The 21,040-nt window shown below is 35.8% G+C and overlaps 1 protein-coding gene across 1 annotated transcript in view; it reads left to right on the forward strand.

Annotated features, from left to right (window-relative positions):
* The window catches only part of arhgef10 (Rho guanine nucleotide exchange factor (GEF) 10), a 234,779-nt gene that overhangs the window by 143,988 nt on the left and 69,751 nt on the right, over positions 1-21,040 (forward strand). Inside the window, exons 20-25 of the mRNA XM_028797766.2 lie at positions 76-203; positions 3,299-3,399; positions 5,818-5,939; positions 17,208-17,294; positions 17,416-17,639; positions 19,791-19,948. Coding sequence (XP_028653599.2) covers positions 76-203; positions 3,299-3,399; positions 5,818-5,939; positions 17,208-17,294; positions 17,416-17,639; positions 19,791-19,948 — 820 coding nt within the window. The remainder of the gene's footprint in view (positions 1-75; positions 204-3,298; positions 3,400-5,817; positions 5,940-17,207; positions 17,295-17,415; positions 17,640-19,790; positions 19,949-21,040) is intronic.

Here is a 21,040-nt window from a genome sequence, read left to right on the forward strand (position 1 = left end):
TTCTTTCTTTCTTTCTTCTTTCTTTCTTTCTTTCTTTCTTTCTTTCTTGTAATTAACTTTTCCTAACATTTATAGAACTTGAACCAATCAGTCTGCCAGGAGTGGATATCAGGATTGCAAAGACTGATATTTAGGAAGGAGGAGGAAATAAGAGCCGCAGATCGCTGTAGAATCCAACTTCAACTCCCTGGAAAATATGACAAGTGAGTTGTAGATATTTCTGTCAGCATTTTAATCAACCAGTTCTGTAGCCTACAGCCCAAAAATAAATAGTGGTCAGCAACACATGTTTATACACCAGGCCAAGCATTTTTTGTCTCACCAAGTGTACTCTCTTTTGTATGTGATTCGGCACTTTACTTTGCTTCTTGATAGAACTTTGAATTTCAGAACTATAATTTTATGAGTTTATAGGCCAATATACTGTAAATGCAGGATTTTAAACTTCTATACAGGTATGTCATCACTGTTTTGAATTCAACATAACTGCATAGCAGTTTAAAATCCTGCATTTACAGTATATTAGACTATAAATCAATGAGTCAATATGAGCTTTGAATCAGCTTGAAAACTTTAAAAATAAAAAAAGATATACAATCACAAAATGAAAGAGGGGAAATTAAATATCATAAACAGCAAAAATGTAAATACTCCAAACATCATTAACAAACACTAAAGGCTAATATATTCAGTGAGTTAAGAGTAGATATAGACAGCACAGTAATGTAACGAAAATGTCACACTGGATGGAAGTAAAAGGTGAATATCAAGTGTCACTGATTATGCAAGGTAGAAGTTAAAATGCATTAACATGGGAGTCTTTAAAAACAATTTGAATGTTAGGATAGAAGCAGTTTCTTGGGTCTATTAAAGGAAAAATTCAATATTTTTCAAGTCAAAGTTTTTTCTTCACAAACATGTTATATACTGTATACATTTGTCACACAAAACTGTATTCTAAAAACAGTCTATAAATAAAAAAACATATCATACCCGTACTGGCGCTATGTAGGGCTAAAGGGCAAGAAGGAAAAATGTAAAACTTACCAAATATGTCCATTGTTCAAACCAAGACAGTTGTCAAGTATTGAACTGCATCTTGTGATTACACACACATATTGTAAAATTGTTTATGCATGTCCCTTTTGAACAAATAAACACCAATATAATGGGATTTAGCCATTTTAAAAGAAGTCCAACTGTGCACAATGCATCCACACTTAGTCTTTCTGCACAACAACCTTTCACCTTTCCTTGGCATGATTTCCTTTTGAAAGACTAAATCACAATAAACCTTTCATGCCATGTGGTTGGTTTTGTTTTGATTTACTTCCATATTTATGTGAGAACTTACACAAGTGAATACAAAATATATCCTTACCATGAGAAAAATACTACCAGGAATGTATGATAAAATAATCATTTCCAGATCCCTTTTGTTGCCACCAGCATGTATCGGAAACACAGAAGGCATGTTTTCTTATATTGAAACTTTTGCTGCATCATCTTAAATTTTTAGGCTTTTATACACTGGCCATGCCCCATTGTTTCCATTGTGAAGTGCCAGTGCTTGCAAGATATATTTTTAATTTATAGAAAATGCTTAACTTTAGGACTCAATTTTACATGCCAAATGCATATATATCATGTTTGTGAATAAATAACTAACTTCAAAAATATAGATCTTATCTTTGAAAGTAGAAACTGTCCCAAGCAAGAGTGATGAATACAAAGATAAGGGACAGTTGACTTAGACATACTGTGTATAGAAAGGTTTGGGGATAATGAAGTGACTCAAGACTGAAGGTTTCTCAAAATTTTCTTTAAGCAGAAAATTTTTGAAAACTGTAAGAAAAAAACATTTTAATCAGATCTAATCAGAAGTTATGGTCATAGTTAAGAAAGGGAAAATGCCTTTGCATCATTTAAAATAAACACCATTTAAAATAAACAATTTAACTTTTTAAGTAATTTAATTGGGAGAGAGGAAATAATACCTTAATATTTATTCCATTTTAGATTTCTGTCCATAGTGAAGCTGGTTCAGTTACTTCAAATATCTCCTATGATTAGTCTAAATCTAGGGACCTAGTTCGCTGTTCTAAAATAATGACATTTTATCTAAGTTACATATGAATAATTTTGATTGTTTTAAACAACATCATCATTATTTCACAGGTATTTAGCAAGGGTTTCTGAATTCAGAAATGTGTTCTCTGAATTATTGGAAAATAATACAATGTTAAAGGCAACTCTGGACATTGACATACCGTTAACATTTCACATTCACAGGTATAGAGTAAGAACAAAAGGAATATGAAAGTTATTACTTTTATCTAAAACAGTTAGAAGATGAAGCATATTTTGCATTGTAGCAGCAAAAAAAATAGGTGCACAGTGCCTTGATAATTAATAGTCCTTGTGTTCTTAAAATTCCTTTATTTAAAAATATGTATTCTGTATTAACTTATTTTTTAATCATTTTAGCAAACCTCAAATCTTGTGATATGTAAAATTTAAATGAAAAAGTAATATTAGTTTTGACCACTGCTTACTAAGTATGTATAATTTTCTCATGTATTCCAGAAATATGCAGCATCAACATTTAAAATAACACGGTGTTTTCCTACATTCATATAATTCATTTCAGTGCTTTGGGGCCTGAAGTCTGTACTCAGTACTACTGGCTGCCTCTGGCGCAAAGAAAGAACCAACCATGGACATCCCAACATTCCTTCATAGGGACATCTCACTCGCACACCTAAACTAACATTTGGTCAGTCTTTTGGATATAGAAGGAAAGCTTGAGTTCTCTGAGCAAATAATCATCCAAATAAGTGTAGAACTTGCAGACTCTTCACAACCGTCATTCACCTGGATATGGGATTCACATCAGCAATAACCAGTACACCACTATACCATTTAAACATCTTCTCTATATTGCTACATAGAATCTTGAATGACTAAATAAGGCTAATTTTGAGGTTTCGATGATGGGGATATTCTCCTGTCAATCCCATAAGAACATGTGCTTTATTTTTAAAAATACCTCTTTGTAAAAATACATGTGCAGATCTCCTAAAGTACTCTCTTCCAGTGTCTTAGACGTCAACAAAAAATTACATGGCTGTACATTCCAATGCTTTTTATAGATTTTGCATTTCTTAACTAAATTATTCAGTAATTATCACAAATATATAAATTTATAATTATATAGATTATATAATGTACAGTAAATAAATTCCTTACAGTATATCAGGGCAAAGGATAATTACTGTATGTCTTATTTGTTTGACAGGTCTGGAAGGCCTACATATTTCTCAGCAGTTTTCAATACATACACACCAGCAATGAAGCAATCATGGATTAGCAGTTTACAGATGTCAAAACTGGCTCTGGGTAATGTGAAACTGTTAAAATGCATGCCGCTTTGATTTATTTCTCTCTCTCTCTCCACCCCCACCCATTGAGTACCCCGGACCTTCATTCTAGTAGAAGTTAAAATAGCTTATAGGGCTTTCATAATCTAAAGTGATTTTGATGTTGGCTTTACATGCTGCTGGTCTGCCATCTGTGTCATTACCATAAACTAAGAGGGTAGTGTTTTTCTCCTCACTGAGCTTACAGGCTGTACAGTAAGTCACCAGTATTATTTATATATTAATGTTGCTGCACAAGAAATAAAGTACTTTTGCCTGCACTCGTATTACTGTTGCTGTACAATTGTGGATTTATCCATGCATATGTTGCTCTATATAATTCTGAACCTGAAATGCAAAGAGATTCAAAAAAACACATTCCATTTGAGTAAGGGGTGTTGTCTTTTTCACTTTTTTTTTTTAGGAATATTCATAGGATACCACAATTGTTTTAAAAATCTTTGTTTGGTAATTATAGTTTGTTACAGCTGAGCTTTGATCACAGCGGTTAGGTTCGTTTTTAACTTTTTGTCCATGATCCAAAGACAATAGCAGAACAACTTGCCATAGAGATGTACACATTCATGTTAGACTCTACAAATAAAATGATTTCTAACTTAATAAGTGTAGTGCAGGGTTTAATTGCTAGCAATACCACAATCTCTTTTATAGTAATTAACTCCAGTATATTACAGTATGAAACATCTCAGGTTCAGTATGTGTCCAGGAAGAATATCTTTCCTAAAAATTAAGGCCATATTGCTTGTGGTTTGTTTTATTCTTTGGGTGGTAGGAGTTTAATTACAAAATACAGAAACTAGAACCATGGGACAGTTGAGAGTCAGTCATCTGGGTGATATTTCTTGATATTATGTATTTTCATGATATTTTAATAGTACTTGTGTCATCAAGCATGGAGACCCTTCATTTTTTCTTTTATGTTACGTAATAATATTGTTATGTAATAATAGCAGCAGTGCAGAATAGGCAGGGAAGGTACAACATTTGAAAAAAACATTATAAACCTGTATATCAGACGTGATATCCCACACATTTGCATGCATCAAAAGGACACCTAAAATTGCTGCCTTTTTCACTTCCATACCCCTTCACTCTCTACCACACAGTCCTTGTCTCTTTTTATGAAGTTCATGATTTCTTTCCCTATTTTACTTCCCAACTCCAGACTCAAAAGGTATGTGTCAAATTTAAATCCACTCCTGGAGTCACTTGCAGCCAAACTCCAAAGTTACTTCTTGGGTGAGGAGTAGGCCTAATAGGATTTAGAGGCACCAAGTCACCATGCCCTCTGCTGGCTCCCAAGACTACTGCACTCTTTGGATTTCCTCTACCTCCTCGTCTATCGGCAGCTTCTGGGTAATACAGTCCCTTTTCCTTGATTTGGGAACTGTGTTCCGCTATCTAATGGGCTAGAGAAATATAATTGGCCTCCTTTACTTTTATATGTCCTAGGACCATATGCTGTGTATTGGCAAGGAAGTATTTCAGGCACTTTCCAATTACTTGTTGTCCCATTCTTTATCACTATGGAGAGGAATATTCATCAATGAATGGAAATTTCAGGTTATATCTAGGTCTTTAACTTCTGTCATTTACTAATGCCCTCCCTATTGCAGTTTTAAAGTACTTGGTATATATATATATGTACAGGGCTTACTGCTCCATGGTAGTGCACCTCTTGTTGCATTTGTATTGCCTCTGACATTAAATATTTCCTCCTTTTTTATTGGACCACTGTCTTTGAACCATCTGATGTATGTTTTGTGAAGTAAAAGGACATATGATCATTACATTACTTGTGAATTTCTAAGTTAAATCAGAAATTGCTATTTGTGGCTCATAACAGTCTTAAACTATGTTATATACATCTACTGTCCTGTTAAGAGAAATCAGCAGGTTAGCTGCCTGTAACAGAAGATCCATACAACAGTGAGTCACTGTTCTGAACCTAACTGAGGCTGTAATAGTGCACTGCACTTTGGATAAGACAGAAGAACAACAAATGATAATGTTCTCTTGGAGATGTCGCTGAGAGTAGTTAGCAAATTCAGAAGAAAAAACTGAATATATGTAGACACACTTTAATATACTCTCCCTCTTAAAACAGGAACTTTGATTGGAATATTTGGTTAAAACAAGAGTGTTTTGTGTCTGGTGTCAATATTTATTGTAATCACTTGTCATTTCAATGGAAATCCATACTATATGTCTTGGATTTATGTGCTAGTTTCATCATTTTAAATTTCAGATTTATGACATTTTGTTAACATGACTGAGCCATGACTGTTTTGGTGTTGTTTTTATATATTTAAAAATGGTTGAATGAAATAATACATTTTTAATTTAAGCGTACAAATTCATAGTATTTACTTTACAGAGGAAGAAAACCAACATAGCTGGTTCTTTTCTGAAGATGATGGTAATCAAATTAAAAAGCAGAAGCATCCTTTGCTCGTCCGATATATGCCTGTTGTAATGTCCAAACTCCAGGAATTTAAGGTAGGTTTTAGATCAGTACCTGTGTTTATTATATTCTTGAAAATAGAAGTTACCTAGAAGAGTGTGTATGTTAATGTTTATAAATATTCAAAAATAATATTTACATAGACACTGTTAAGATTCTTTATTAGTATTTCAGTTTTTGATATTTAGACATAGATTGGATTAATTTCAAAGTAAAAATACACCTATTGATTCTTATTCAAATGAAGGGCATGAAACACTTAATAAATGTCTTCCAGTTAGTTAGTTAGTTAGTTAGTTTTACCTTTATTTTCCTCAAGTGAAAATTTGCTTTGAGCCAATCAGTAACAAACAAAAGCAAATTCATACAAACATACATGCATAAAAACAGAATTCTTTAGTAGTTACTTATTTCAACAAAATTTGGCCTGTTTAAAAGTTTTATTACAGTCATTTGGCAACAAGTATTGCCTCCCAGAAGGTAACATTTAGAAACAAATATTCAAACAGTGTATCTGGTTCTTTATAATTATATCCACTTTTCTGTTTGCTCTTTTGTTATACAACTCTTGAAGTCCAAATTGTGATTGTCCACAGGGGTCAGACACTCAATAGGGTATTTTCCTAAGTTTATTGTTGTTTGTCACAGATGGACCCCCATACCGGACCAGGAGTGGAAATGTCAGTATGCTACCAATATGACATGTACTTTATAATAGTTCTGTAGTATGCTAGCAGAAATGTTCATTTTCCTCTGCCTTCTTAATAAATAGCTGCTCTGTTGCCATTTCTTATAAATATATACTGCATGTTTTCATTAAAGTTCAAGCTATTGCACCAGATGGTTCCTAGGTATTTAAAGCTACGAACTCATCTTGTTGTCCATTAAGAACAAGTGGTTGTACTGGTTCAGAATTCTTATAAAGTCAATGAGCCGGTCTTTTATCTTCCTGACTTGTAATTGAAGGTTCTCCACTGGACTCCACTGCTGCATCCTCTTGGCCTTATCCTCAAAATCTGCCACATTCTTAAAGTCAATCAATACCTTGTGGAGCTCCTATTGATGTATGGTGGACTGCAGAAATATAATTATCAACCTTTACAAACTGCTTCCTGTTAAAAAGAAAGTCCATAATCCATAGGGTGAGATTGGGGTCCACTTGTAAGTCCTGTAATTTTCTGCAAAGGTTATCAGGCTTAATGCAGTTAAAGCCTGAAGTAAATTCAGTAAACAGTGTTTTCACAAAGAAGTGTGGTTACTCTAAATGCATACTGTATATAAAGAACAGTCATGATCACATCCAGCACTCAACAATCCTGTCCTGCAATAGATCCAAAGAGGAGCCAATCTGTAAAGTAAGACAAGCAAGAACCAGCCACACCAGATATTTTGCCAAGAGTGACATAAGAGCCACTAGACAATAATCATTTAATTCAACAGTGGATTTTGGAGTTCTTCCAAAGTTTCAGCATTCTGTACTCTTTTAGAGAATGATTGAAATGCTGACACAGAATTACTGAGAGCGCGACATGGCATTTTTTGAGGTCCCTTCCCCTAATTAGATCACTTCATCGAGCTTTGTAAAGCCAGGGATATACTTAACGTTACGTGGCGCATGAGCTTGAGAACGCTGCTGCTACACAAGCATCATACCATCTATACTTGTGCACATACTTTAAGTAAATTTGGAGGATTCCACCAGGTGTCAGTGCAAGAAATCATCATAGGGAGAAAACATCTAGTTTCACTGTTTTGCTGCTCGGCAAACAACACAGCAACACAGAATGTTGAGAGAGCATGTGATACCTTTAAATGTATCATCTCATTATGATGGGGAATATGAGGAGTATAGGCCTATACAGTAATCCCTCGCTACTTCGCGGTTCACTTTTCGCGAATTCACGACTTCGCGGATTTTATATGTAAGCATATCTAAATATATAACGCGGATTTTTGCTGCTTCGCGGGTTTCTGCGGACAATGGGTCTTTTTACTTCTGGTACTTGCTTCCTCAGTTGGTTTGCCCAGTTGATTTCATACAAGAGATGCTATTGGCGGATGGCTGAGAAGCTACCCAATCAGAGCACGCAGTTAAGTTCCTGTGTGCTGCTGATTGGCTCAGCGACGGAGTGCTGCATTAACCAGGAAGTCTCATCTCACTCATTCAGCATTAACGTGCTCCTGCTTCAGGGGCTGTGTCCAAGCGCCAACCGAAGATGCAAATGATTGCAGAAAAGGTAAAAGTTTTGGATATGTTGAAGGAAGGGAACAGCTACACTGCTGCAGGACACCATTACAGCATCAATGAGTCCACGATTCTTTTTATTTGAAAAGGAGGAAAAGCATATAAGATCTACGGCCGCTTTGTCCTTTAACCAGGGCGCAAAACGAGTTGCAAGTGGACATGATAAGGCAGTAGTCTGGATGGAATCTGCTTTAGGAATCCTTGCAACAAGGTCGACGATGTCATGACCGCCTACAAGTTGCTCTTCGACCGGAAAAAGAAGCAGCGGCAGCAACTGCCGATCACAATGTTTTTGCAGCCTCGCAAAAAGAGCCAGTTCCTACTACTACTACTACTACTACGGATACACCTTCGGAAACCGTGGAGGAGGTGCCCCAGGAAATGCCACCGCCGTCTGAAGAGACGTTAAATACAGTCATCGGCTGCACAGTAAAACTCATCATCACCTTCATCGTCATCATTTTTACTGCGCAGCATATTCATCACCATCATCACGTCATATATAGCTACGTGTACTTCGCTATACAGTAAGTGTAAACTTATCTACCGATTTCATATTGCTTAGCAGTTGTCCCTGTTATTAATAGAGTAAAGGGTGGGTTGTAAACAATACAGGGAGGGTTTTAAAACGTCCAAATACACGTTAAATAATTAAATAAAATGGTGTACCTACTTCGCGGAAATTCAGTTATCGCGGTCAGCCTTGGAACCTATCTCCCGCGATAAGTGAGGGATTACTGTAATGCTTATATTGCCTATGAGAGAAATAGATGAAGAAAAGCACCATGAAGACATTTGCATGTCAGGATTTATCCATCCATCCATCCATTATCCAACCTGCTATATCCTAACTACAGGGTAACGGGGGTCGGCTGGAGCCAATCCCAGCCAACACAAGGCGCAAGGCAGGTAACAAACCCTGGGCAGGAAACACACACACACACACACCCATACACCAAGCACACACTAGGGACAATTTAGGCTCGCCAATGCATCTAACCTGCATATCTTTGGACTTTGGGAGGAAACCGGAGTACCCGGAGGAAAACCCACGCAGACACGGGAGAACATGCAAAATCCACGCAGGGAGGACCCGGGAAGTTAAGCTGGCTCTCCTAACTGCGAGGCAGCAGCACTACCACTGCGCCACCATGCCAACCTGTCAGGATTTAAGTCTGATTATTTGCCTCACCACATCGAACCATTCATTAAACATCAAAGGATGCAAATTGATTCTGTTGGAGCTGCAAGCCTACCATTACATGTTGATAGTAAAAAAACAATGCTGACATCATATACCAAAACTTGCACACGCATACCACCCATATTTTTGCTGTTACTGCATCTTGCACACACGTCGTGTTAATTTCTTAGGATGTGCGCAGAGAACGCATCAAAAGAAGGCTGGGAATGCATGGCAGCCATGATGCATGCATGTACACATTCTGAGATTGAAGTATAAACTGGCCCTTAGACTTCACCATCCTATGAAATTCTCTCACCTCCCCATTTGTGTAAAGCACTGTGGTACAGCTTCCCGGTAGTTGTAACTGCAAATATTAAATAAAGTCATAATCAACTGTTGAGCTTATATCATCAAAATGGTGGTAGTTGAAAATGTATTTCCATCCAAAACAGGCATCAGTAATCTTTCCTTTATGAAACAAAATGTCTTCTTTGTTCTTAAAGTAATTTTTAGCTTCTGTTGTTTCTTAACAGTTATCCGAACGTGTTTACATTTGTTTATCTGTCCCAAAGAGAATGCTTTTCATTTTGCCTAAATTATCTTTGTTTTAAAATCCAGAGTTTATCATTTGGATAACACTTAATTGTTTTTTTCTGTTCTGCCAGTTCTTCACAAAAGTGAATATAATCCTTTACAACTATAGTAGATTAATCTGCTGTAGGTTTTTAACATGAAGCTGAACAAGGCAAAGAGGACCAGAAAATAAAACAGAATTGTTAAACAAAGCAGGGATCAATACCAAGAACATAATCAACAAAATAATTTTTCCTGAATCACACTTGTCTCTATAGTATATGAGATTACTTGGTATTCAGAATATATGGTAGTTAAATTGAATATAGTTTTCCATTTGTTTTCTTGCCTTTTTGATATTCACTTATATGCACTTCTTAAACTTAATTTTGTAAAAATATGGAAGTCAGTGACTTGATTTCGTAAAGAGGAGATTAATAGAAAAGGATAATTGTTCTTAAAGGGTTTTTTTTATATAGTTCTTGATAATCTATGCAAAGTGTTTCTTTTAAACAAAATAAAAACCTGCACCTATTGAACTGCCAGATGGTCTGATAATACCTTTTTTTCTATTTTTTTATTTTTTATTTTTTTAAAATTTCCTAAACATATTCTTCCATAGCCTTGCGATTCTGGACAGGATAAAGAGCAAAGTTTTACTTTAGCTAACAGAGCACCTGGTGGTAGATCAATTGCATAGTCATGTGAGGACGTTCTAAAGATTTTGCTTATTAAAGATGTCTGCTAAATGTTTGCTGAGTGGTGACCTTCTGGTCAAAGACCCGTTGACACTAATTTCAGTTGTACAGATTGGAATATGGTCAAGGATGCTACCGCCTATGGACATCTCACCAACTTAAAGGAATATTCCTTATCTATCCCTACTTACATTAACAAGTGCATAAGTAAAATCACTGCCTCCAAGAACGTCATCACTTGTGCTAACTGGAAACTGTGAATGTCTTTATAAGTATGTGTGCTTTGAAAACTTGTGTTGTTGCTTGCTCGTCAGTGGACATGACATCCATCAGGACAGTGATGGCAAACTTGCCACTTAATATCACATAAGCAAAGCATGCCTGCAAATGGAAAATTCAAGGTGACTTTGAGGACCCCCAGAGACATGCAACACATGTTGCAAGACTTCCAGGCTATCACTGATTATAAAATCTCACAATGCACCAATGAAAGTGGCTCCTCCATCCCAGATGTACTGAACAACTTTTATACACATTTTCTATACACATCACTGAATTAGGTGCCTGTGAGGAAGACCAGTCCTTCTGAGGATTAGATGCAATGTCTGTCCACAAATGACATGAATATATCTATCTATCCAGAGTAAATCTATGCAAAGCTGCTGAACTGGACAACGTAGCTGGTCATGTGTTCAAGAAATGTTCACGACACCTGTCCAGTTGCATCACAAACATCTTCAAGTTTTCCCTAAGGATAATGGTTGTCCTCAGAAGCTTCAAGGCTACCATCATACCTGTCATCATTAAGTGCATCAAAAGGCTAATCTTCCAACCTCACTGTTTGCTTTTCAAACCAACCAAGTTGCCGAGGATGCCACATCCTGTGCCTTTTACCTGGCTGTGTCCCAACTTGATAAAAAGAACACCTATGTATGGATGCTGTTCATTGGTTTCAGTACAGCAATATTGTAATCCTTCAGAAGCTAATAGGGAAGCTGAGCAATCAGTATTTTAATACTTGTTTATGCAACTGTATTCTGACTGAGAGACCGAAGGAAGTCTACATTTGGAATAAAATCTTTAGCACCACCATGCTGAGCACTCTGCCCCACAGGGATGTGTGCTCAGCCTACTTATGTCAACCCTGTTGCCTCACAACCTTTATACAAAATACCTCTCAAATGGCATCATCAAGTTTACCAATGACACAACAGTGATGGGGCCCGAATGTACTATATTGTGACTGTTTAAATGAGAAAGCCATTCCTAAAACAAATGTTCTGTGTTTTGACTGACACTCTGCCTAGAACGAAGCAGCCTAATTCAGTGTCCTAAATCAAGTGAATTTCCTTCCTCACACTAGAAATGTTTCAAGGAGAGGGTGCTACCAAAAGAAATTCAATTTTTGATGTTATTATCAAATAAATAGTAAACCGTATAAACATGTTTTGCAAAAATAGAACTGGATATTAGTTGTATTCATCACAAAATAAACTGCATACACAAATCATGTAAATGTATAGTGGAAATCCATTCATTTATAGCACCCACTTTGTCCACTTCTCCAGCAGGAGCCTATATTAAAATTTGAAGCCCCAAAAAATGTGCACAATAATGAATTTTCATAGAGTTCTGAATTCGGCATTAAATCACAATATTGTGAGTTACCCTCCTGGCAGTAGGTTCAGTATTTGAATTGAATGCCTTGCCTTCGTGCTTTAATGCCGGTACAGGTTATTTCATGAGTCATGATTAGCTGTTGTTCATGCATATTCATTGAACGGGATAAGTCTCTTCCCCATATTTTGCAGTTTTAAACACTACCATTTGACACCAATTTTAAACCACAAGTGAATTATTTAGAACATTCTTTATAACATTGACAATTACAAACATCTGCACTAGTGCCATTAGTACACCCCTACATACTTTTGTGTTTGTTGTAAATGCCAGTTTAATTTGTCCTTTAACACTAGAATTACCAGAGCCTACGAAAAAACTCGTAGATCCGGCCCACCTTAAATCGCTTCTTAAATCTGTTCGCACCTCTCCGCCAGCGTCTTTTGTCCTCTAAATGTTCTGATTTAAGACAAGCTGCCAGCAGCCGGCTATTCCATCCCCCCCTCCGACTTAAAACGTGCACGAATTTTTCCCAGCTCATGCCTTGATTGATTATCTGGAAGTGAAGTGGAGTTTTAGAGTGGAAATAATAGATTGTTATTTGGAACACACGCATTTCATGTGTGTACCGTTTCTGCAGTAATCTGTATAAACACATTGTTAAAACAGAAACTTTTTCATATTTTAGTAATAAATGTTACAAAATGTAGGCATAAACTATAGAATGTGTAAAGCCTGAGTTCCAAAGATCAAATAAACACTTTCACAAAAGCTTCAAGAACTATACAACAGTTTCGGTGGCGTAGCGTGCTAAGATTTGCCTCTCAGAGTAGCTTTGCTGTGCCTCACAGACATGAGTTCAATTCCCCACTGGGGATAAAGTGTTACTTCTTTCTTTCTTTTTAACCTCAAACGGACATAAAATTTATAAATTGGTATGCACTGTCAGTTAATGAGATCGTTATATTTTCATGTGGGATGCACCTTTTAAAATATTTTTTAACAATTGAGACTGCAATTAACGTGAACAACTGGCCTTATAACTTATTTTTTCAAGATCCATAACACACAGACAGACAGAGCACTGCGTAATAGAGAGATAGACAGGCAGAGATATACAAATAAACAGGGAAGGCACATGTACTGAAAGAAAAAAAAGATCAACATGTGCGTTGTTCCTGCTGCACTGAATAAGCTCACGCACTCTAACATCACCCCTCCCCCCGATCTGACTCTCTAAGTAACAGCACAAGTACAGACACAAACCAAGTGTAATCAAGAGTTCCCGGCTCGATCCCCACTCACTCCTATATTTGCCATTTTCAGTAGTAAGCTGTTCTTTTTGTTAATATTATACAGTACACACATGCACTTGGTTTGTGTCTGTACTTGTGCTGTGCTTGTAGTTCGTGCACGTTCTAAGTCGGAGGGGGGATGGAATAGCCAGCTGCTGGCAGCTTGTCATAATCAGAACATTTAGAGGACAAAAGACACTGGCAGAGAGGTGTGAACGGATTTAAGAAGCAATTTAAGGTGGGCCGGATCTACAAGTTTTTCGTAGGCTCTGGTAATTCTAGTGTTAACAACAATGTATTAACCACAAACAGAAATGACTGTTGTCTGCTAGATTTCCTTTTTGTTTGTTTTAAAAGGTTAAAAATGATATTTTTAGTCAAAGTAGTAAGTTAAAATAATCATATGATTTGAACATGCATCTGTATATTTTTACAAGCTATGGCAGAATATAACCCCTGCAAAAGCCAGATATTATGCAATATATAGTGAGGGAGGTCATTGTCATAATTCTACTCACGACACCCGCCGCGAGCAGAAAAGCAAGCAAGAAATGTATTGTTACCACCAGAAAATAGTACCAAAGAATCTGTGATGAAGTTTATTATTTCCAGTTAACTTTTGTTGTCACAAACTTCCCTTAGAAACACAGACAGCAAGTTTTCTTAAATGAAAATCTTTGCTATTTCAAAGTGGACATATTCTGTAAGTGTTGAGGCTTTTTTTCCACATTGGGATCCCAGTACTAGATAGATAGATAGATTCTTTCTTTCTTTCTTTCTTTCTTTCTTTTCTTTCTTTCTTTCTTTCTTTCTTTCTTTCTTCTTCTTTCTTTCTTTCTTTTCTTTCTTTCTTTCTTCTTTCTTTCTTTCTTTCTTAATCCCCAAGGGGATTAATAATAACAATATTAATTAAAGAGTGATAAAAACACAGTGCAAGTTAAAAAGTGCAAGGTGGAGCGTGCGAGGCAGGTATAACAGTCAATAACATTGTATAATGTTACCATTTACCAACTCCCCAGTGGAACTGAAGAGTCGCATAGTGTGGGAGAGGAATGATCTCCTCAGTCTGTAAGTGGAGCAGGACAGTGACAGCAGTCTGTTGCTGAAGCTGCTCCTCTGTCAGGAGATGATACTGTTCAGTGGATGCAGTAGATTCTTCATGATTGACAGGAGCCTGCTCAGCGCCCGTCGCTGCGCCACAGATGTCAAAATGTTCAGCTCCGTGCCTACAATAGAGCCTGCCTTCCTCACCAGTTTGTCCAGGTGTGAGGCGTCCCTCTTCTTTATGCTGCCTCCCCAGCACACCACCGCGTAGAAGAGGGCGCTCGCCACAACCGTTTGATAGAATATCTGCAGCATCTTATTGCAGATGTTGAAAGATGCCATCGCCAGCCTTCTAAGGAAGTATAGTCGGCTCTGTCTTCTCTTGCACAGAGCATCAGTATTGGTAGTCCAGTTACATTAGCTCCATTGTAAAAATACAAGAGCAGGCTACTTATTTATTTTACTTTTAATTTGTAAAATATGTTTCACTTTAGAATACAATTGCATGTGGCAAATTAATATATACCATGATCTTGAAGAAATGAGTTTGATTTGAAAAACACCACATGTATACATTAAAAGGCCTATTTTAAAAAATAATCATGAAAAAAAATAAAACCAGAGTTTTTTGCATCATTATGGTTTCAGTAAATTTGCTGTTTCTTCGCTAACTTCTTAATCATAACATGCCATTCTCAAACCTGCTTAAGACAATTTAAGGTTATGAGGGCTGGGTCCTTTCCCAGTATTACTGTGCACAAGGCAGGAAATAGATGTGAACAGGGCAGCAGTCAATTGCAAGACAGATTCATGAAAGTACTCACACTCGCACATTAAACTGACTTGTGGAAGGAAAACTAGAGTACCCCAAGGAATAATCACGCAGGCACAGGGAGAGTGCAGAGTATGTTATTAGAGATTGTTTAAGAAGGGGTTCCCCATTATATATTTTGACTCCACTTGTTTGAACGTAGAAGAGGTAGTTACTGTAAAGCAGGGCCAGCTTTCCCTGTTGCACATTAAGTAGCATTTGTAGAAGAAAATGTGTCTTTAACTCTGGTTATTTACTGTCTTAAACATCTGATTAAAGTGATTAAACAAATTAATGGTTATGTTTGGGGATTACTGACTTAAAGTATTCAAAAGCTTTAAACCAGAAACTGGACTAACATAATGTTCTTTATGCTGCGCACCCTCTCATATTCTGGATCATCTTTAAATCTTGCTATAAAGAGTTGAGGCACATATACAGTAAGTCTGGAAAAGAGTTAATCTAAAATAAGAATACAGTTGTGTTATTAAGGTTTTAAATCCAGGTGACCTGTAGGAACAGTGGCTGGAGCTGTTGCCTCATTATCGCAGAGCACTTAAGTTAAACCTTGGCCCATCGTGGAGCTTACACATTCTTATACTGTACGTCTGTGAAGGTTTCTCTCCAAAATCATTTTTCCTCCCATATCCCAAAGACGAGTAATTTGTGTTAAATGTCAACTCTAATTTGGTTTGATATGAGTGAATGTGGATATGTGTATGTACATGTCCTCTGCAGTAAAGTTAGTTCTCACTTTGTATTCATTGCTACTAGGTTAGACTCTGCCCCCATGATGCTGAACAGGATGCAGGTTTGGATATTAATAGAGGTTTTAAAGCCACATTTTCCCAACACACAACAGCTTTTCTTAACAGCGCCTATACTGTATGCTAATTTATATTTATTGTATCCAAGTCTTTTACAATTCCCTTTGAACAAAAACCCAGAATCATGTCTGGGATGAGGGAGATACTTCTTAAATTAAGTATGTTAAATGATAATTGATTGTATTTTTGTATAATAGAAAATGTCCTCTTTTGTTTTATCTTTTTCTGTCATTCTGATTCGGCATAAACCACTGACTAAATGAATAAAGGTGTGCAGCTTACTCATACTGAAGAATCAGTATTTTCTGATTGATCACACAATGTTTGCACATGTTTGCCAAGATTTGCTTCTTGCCAACACAGAAGCAACAAAGTGCATGTCTTATATTAGTGGTCTGTCTTTTCTTAATTTATGTAATGGAAACCATTTTATTCTTAATTTAAAGCAGTCGTGAGAAAACTGTAAACAGATTAACAATATTTGTGGAGCATGATTATCACTCTGTATACCTGTAACAAAGAAATGGAGAAATCAAAAATAAAAGAAGCAAGGAAGTGTCAGGTATTCTTTATATAGAAGGCTTTTATTATCTGGCAACCTTTAAATCCTGTCAAGGTAAAAATGGGGTTGTTTTTAATTAACAGAACTAATTGTGTAATGTCATGTTGCAATCTCATGTTGGCAGGCACATTCTGAGGAAAAAAAATTAAAACTGATAAATTCAGGAAATGTTTTTTCCAACTTGAAATACAAACGTAAATCACAGTAATGATCAACTGATCAATGATCAATACTCCAACATGTATAGCATTCTGGGAGTATCAAATTTTATAATGGGGAATAATAAGGTGCAAATAAGCAAGTACATAGTTAATGCTTTTTACATGTAATGATAATGTAGCCCATCAGTGTTTTATCTCAGATTTTAGTATTTTGCCACATTACCTGTATATGTGTACAGGCTCTTGTTATATTACTCATCTGTTTTCTTTCCTAAAAACAGGTGGAATGTGCTGTTCATAATCCTGAGCCATTTTCCGGATTTCAACAAACATCAGATTCCTCATCAGTTGCCTATGGTTGTTTGTGGGTAAGATAGGCAAATTGAAGTTAATTTATTTAATGATACAAGCAAAAATCCTTGCTTTGGTAGCATTCTTATCCTTTCAATTTACTCTATATTTCAACCCAACTTTTTTTTTCTTCTTCAGATTGCAAGTTGCACAAATCAGATGGGTCAAATATCGATTTTAACTCTGCAGAGTTCAAGCCATAAAGTTGTTGAATGTTTCAATGTGGAATCTCGAATTCTTTGTATGGTTTATGTCTCACATGAGGATGAACAAGAGGATTGGGAAGCTTTCCCAGAGGGTGATGCTTCATCCAGGATGGTCTCAAACTCACCTACCATTTGCTTGGGCATGGAGGAAGGAAGGTGATTTACAGTAATTAATAATTTTGGAATAAGGTTAAAAAATATAAATACCCTTTGACTCATATTCAGAGAATAATAAGTGAAGCAAAACCCACCTGAAGTACAAATTGGAAATAAACAGTTAATTTTGTATATACTACAGTCAAGTCCACCTAGATATATAGCTTCTTCCTGATACAAGACCTTAATGGTATAATCCAAGGTGGTCTGCCATTACTTGCTAGGAGTTCAAAGTGCATACATTTAACCAGTAACTCTTTAATTTCACATTAATCTAAGCAATTATCAATGCTTTCCAGAATCATCATCACAGGCTAGTAATAAATGTTGTTATAATGATAACTCCATGAAACTCTAGGAGACAAATGATGATTTCATCAAATCGTTGCTTACTTTTTTCACTTTCAACAGGATTTAGTTAATGTGAGGTTGCTGACCTGTTACATTAGCCAGTCCATTAGTGATTTATGTCTTAAGCCCATCCATTCTGTAAAGATAATAATCATTAACATAACTTTGTTATTTTAAGAATACAGTTTATAAACAATGATCTGATCATTGTGATTTACCTGAATTATCCTAGCATGTGCACATACTAAATTTATTCATGTTAATGTTTCTGTCCATTTTGTGACATAGTATCTTTTTTTTCTCTGCTTAAAATCAATGAAAATTTTACATTTTCAGAAACGTTTTATAAGGTTGAATTTGTATTTTTTAACTAATTAAATTTTCACCAACCTTTGTTGGATGAAAGGGCATGCATTTTATTATACAATATATGCGTTCAAAAAGTCTAGATTCACAAACCTTAAAGTACGGTAACAAATTATAATCCACAATTTGTTAAAGCTGGTCTGCATTGGAAGAAGGAGGGGCTACATTAGCTTGAAGAAATTGTCCAGTCTTAGAAATATTCCATCTCTTTTTGTAGAGGGGTGGTGATTATTTTGAGATTTTCTTCTCCGAGTTTTCACAGTTACAACCTTAGAATATGTCAAGTAAACAACTATGTGTGAGGCATAACATTTTAATTGTAACACACACTGCTTCATCTCAAAATAATTATCTGAAATATCTGTTATGCTTTTAAAAAAAAATTAAAAATAACACAATGTCAAATGTGTGACTTGGACATAGCATGTCAGGGATTTCCAATCATCAGTTTAATCTGCTGTATGCCTCTAATATGAGTTTAGCATAGCTGTTTCAAGTACATGTTCTGAATGGGTATGTGACTAAAAGATTTCCCTGAAGCTTACCTGTCAATGAGGAGCTAGTATGTGCTTTTTGATAGGAATAAGACAGAAGAATTGTGTTGTTAAAGTAATTTTGAATTTTGTGTAAAAATAACTAATATGATTAAAAGGCAGGTGCTTTTCATTGTGTAATTTAAAAATATAAGAGAGATCATTGTAATTTATTACAACTATACATTTGTACTTTAAAGCAGGTAAATGTCTTTTTAATCAACTGTTTATTTTATAGTGTTTACTATGAACACTGCATCAAAACTGCCTTTATCATCAGTATGACACAATTTGTGAATTTCTGCAGTAGGTTTGTAAAAACCATAGATGTTACAAGTGTAAACACACGCACATAGAGAAGAGACTTAATCCTGTCTAAGTGAAGCATTCTGCCATCTCACTAAAGCTGCAGTGAATGTGATACTACCTTTTTGCTCCAGATGGCTACTCATACAATTTTAGAATATTGCCTAGACTGACTGTGCAGAGCCACCATTCCACATTATAGCAGCACAATGGCATTAGGTTACAGTAGTTATTTTATATGAGAAATAGCTAAAGGTTATTACTGAAAAAACAGAGAAGAGTGTTAAATATGAAACATTTCATCTGGATAGTCTTCATCACTGTGTGTGGAAATGCATGTGTGAGTGTATTTCTATGTAACATAACATAATTCTGAAAAACTTCAATGTGTCCAAAAGAGTTTTTTTCTTCAGGCTATTGTATAAGAGCAGTTGTATTTCTGTTATATGTCAGGGTTGCCTTCTTTAATTTTGTAATCTTAAAAACACTATAAAAATGTCTTCTTAGAGCAGTTTATTATTTAAATTGTTTTACTTTGCTTATTGAAAAAGCTAAATATTTGCAGTTTAATTGAATAATTATTTCCCTTTTACAGTATCTGTGTATATAAAAGTAGTCAAGGATCTAAAAAGGTACGTCTTCAACATTTCTTCATGCCGGACAAGTCATCAGTCACAAGTCTCATGTACAAATCAAATTACTTGTACGCTGGTCTAGTGAATGGAGCTATTGCAGTCTTCTCTAAAACTAACGGTAAGCTGAAGGTTATATTTTCTAAAGTTTTTTTATTTGTTTTTGGAAATATATAGTTTATCATTTTGTAATATTTTGAATACAAAATGTATTGTTGATTAAAGTGAAACATGTTACTGAATAGGTTCAGTATTTCTCTTTGTTAGGTCTACTGTACTTTTCATTCCAACTTTTGATTGGACTTCCTCCAATGTACTCAGCCTGGGCATCCTTGCATTCAGTATGAAAGCCATCTACAAATATTCTTCATTCACACACATTTTATGTATTTGATAGGCAGGCTTTGTGCGCTTTTTTTTTTTTATTGTTTCACACACACACACACATACTGTGCATATATTTCTCCCGTAAAATATCCATCCATCCATCCATTTTCCAACCCGCTGAATCCAAACAGGGTCACGGGGGTCCGCTGGAGCCAATCCCAGCCAACACAGGGCACAAGGCAGGGAACCAATCCCAGGCAGGGTGCCAACCCACCGCAGGACACACACAAACACACCCACACACCAAGCACACACTAGGGCCAATTTAGAATCACCACCGTAAAATATCATTTATGCTAAATATACATACCAATGTAAAATCTTGGAATTGTTCCACTTATAAAAAGGATGAACCTTCTACTCAGGGACCATTAAAATGTATGCTAATTGAATACATTTCAATTATTTAAACATCTATGATGATGTTTGTGTTCAAATAAAAAAATATTTTTTTCCTTAAAATATGGATAAGTACTTTGAAGCAAAAAACGTTTAATATTTGAAAGCAGAATGAAATTAAGTTACATCATGTAGTGTCTGTCTGCAAAGGTTATGACCATGTATGGATATACAGGAGATTCAGATGAAAAAGATAATTTTGGTTACTATATGGTATTTGTACTGTATATACAGCAATGTGCATTAATAGCCACCAGTGTAAAAGTTAAAGGGACAATGTGTCTACTTACTTACACAACGAGTTATGAGCTTTTTATGTCCCAATGCATTAATTTAATTCACATGCTGTGTTTTGTATGGTTGTCAAAGCCTGTACTTCCACTTTTACAGTTTTTTTCTGGTTAACTCACATCCTGGATGTCATAAA

Source organism: Erpetoichthys calabaricus, chromosome 3 (genome assembly GCF_900747795.2).
Source record: "Erpetoichthys calabaricus chromosome 3, fErpCal1.3, whole genome shotgun sequence".
Lineage (NCBI taxonomy): Eukaryota > Metazoa > Chordata > Cladistia > Polypteriformes > Polypteridae > Erpetoichthys > Erpetoichthys calabaricus.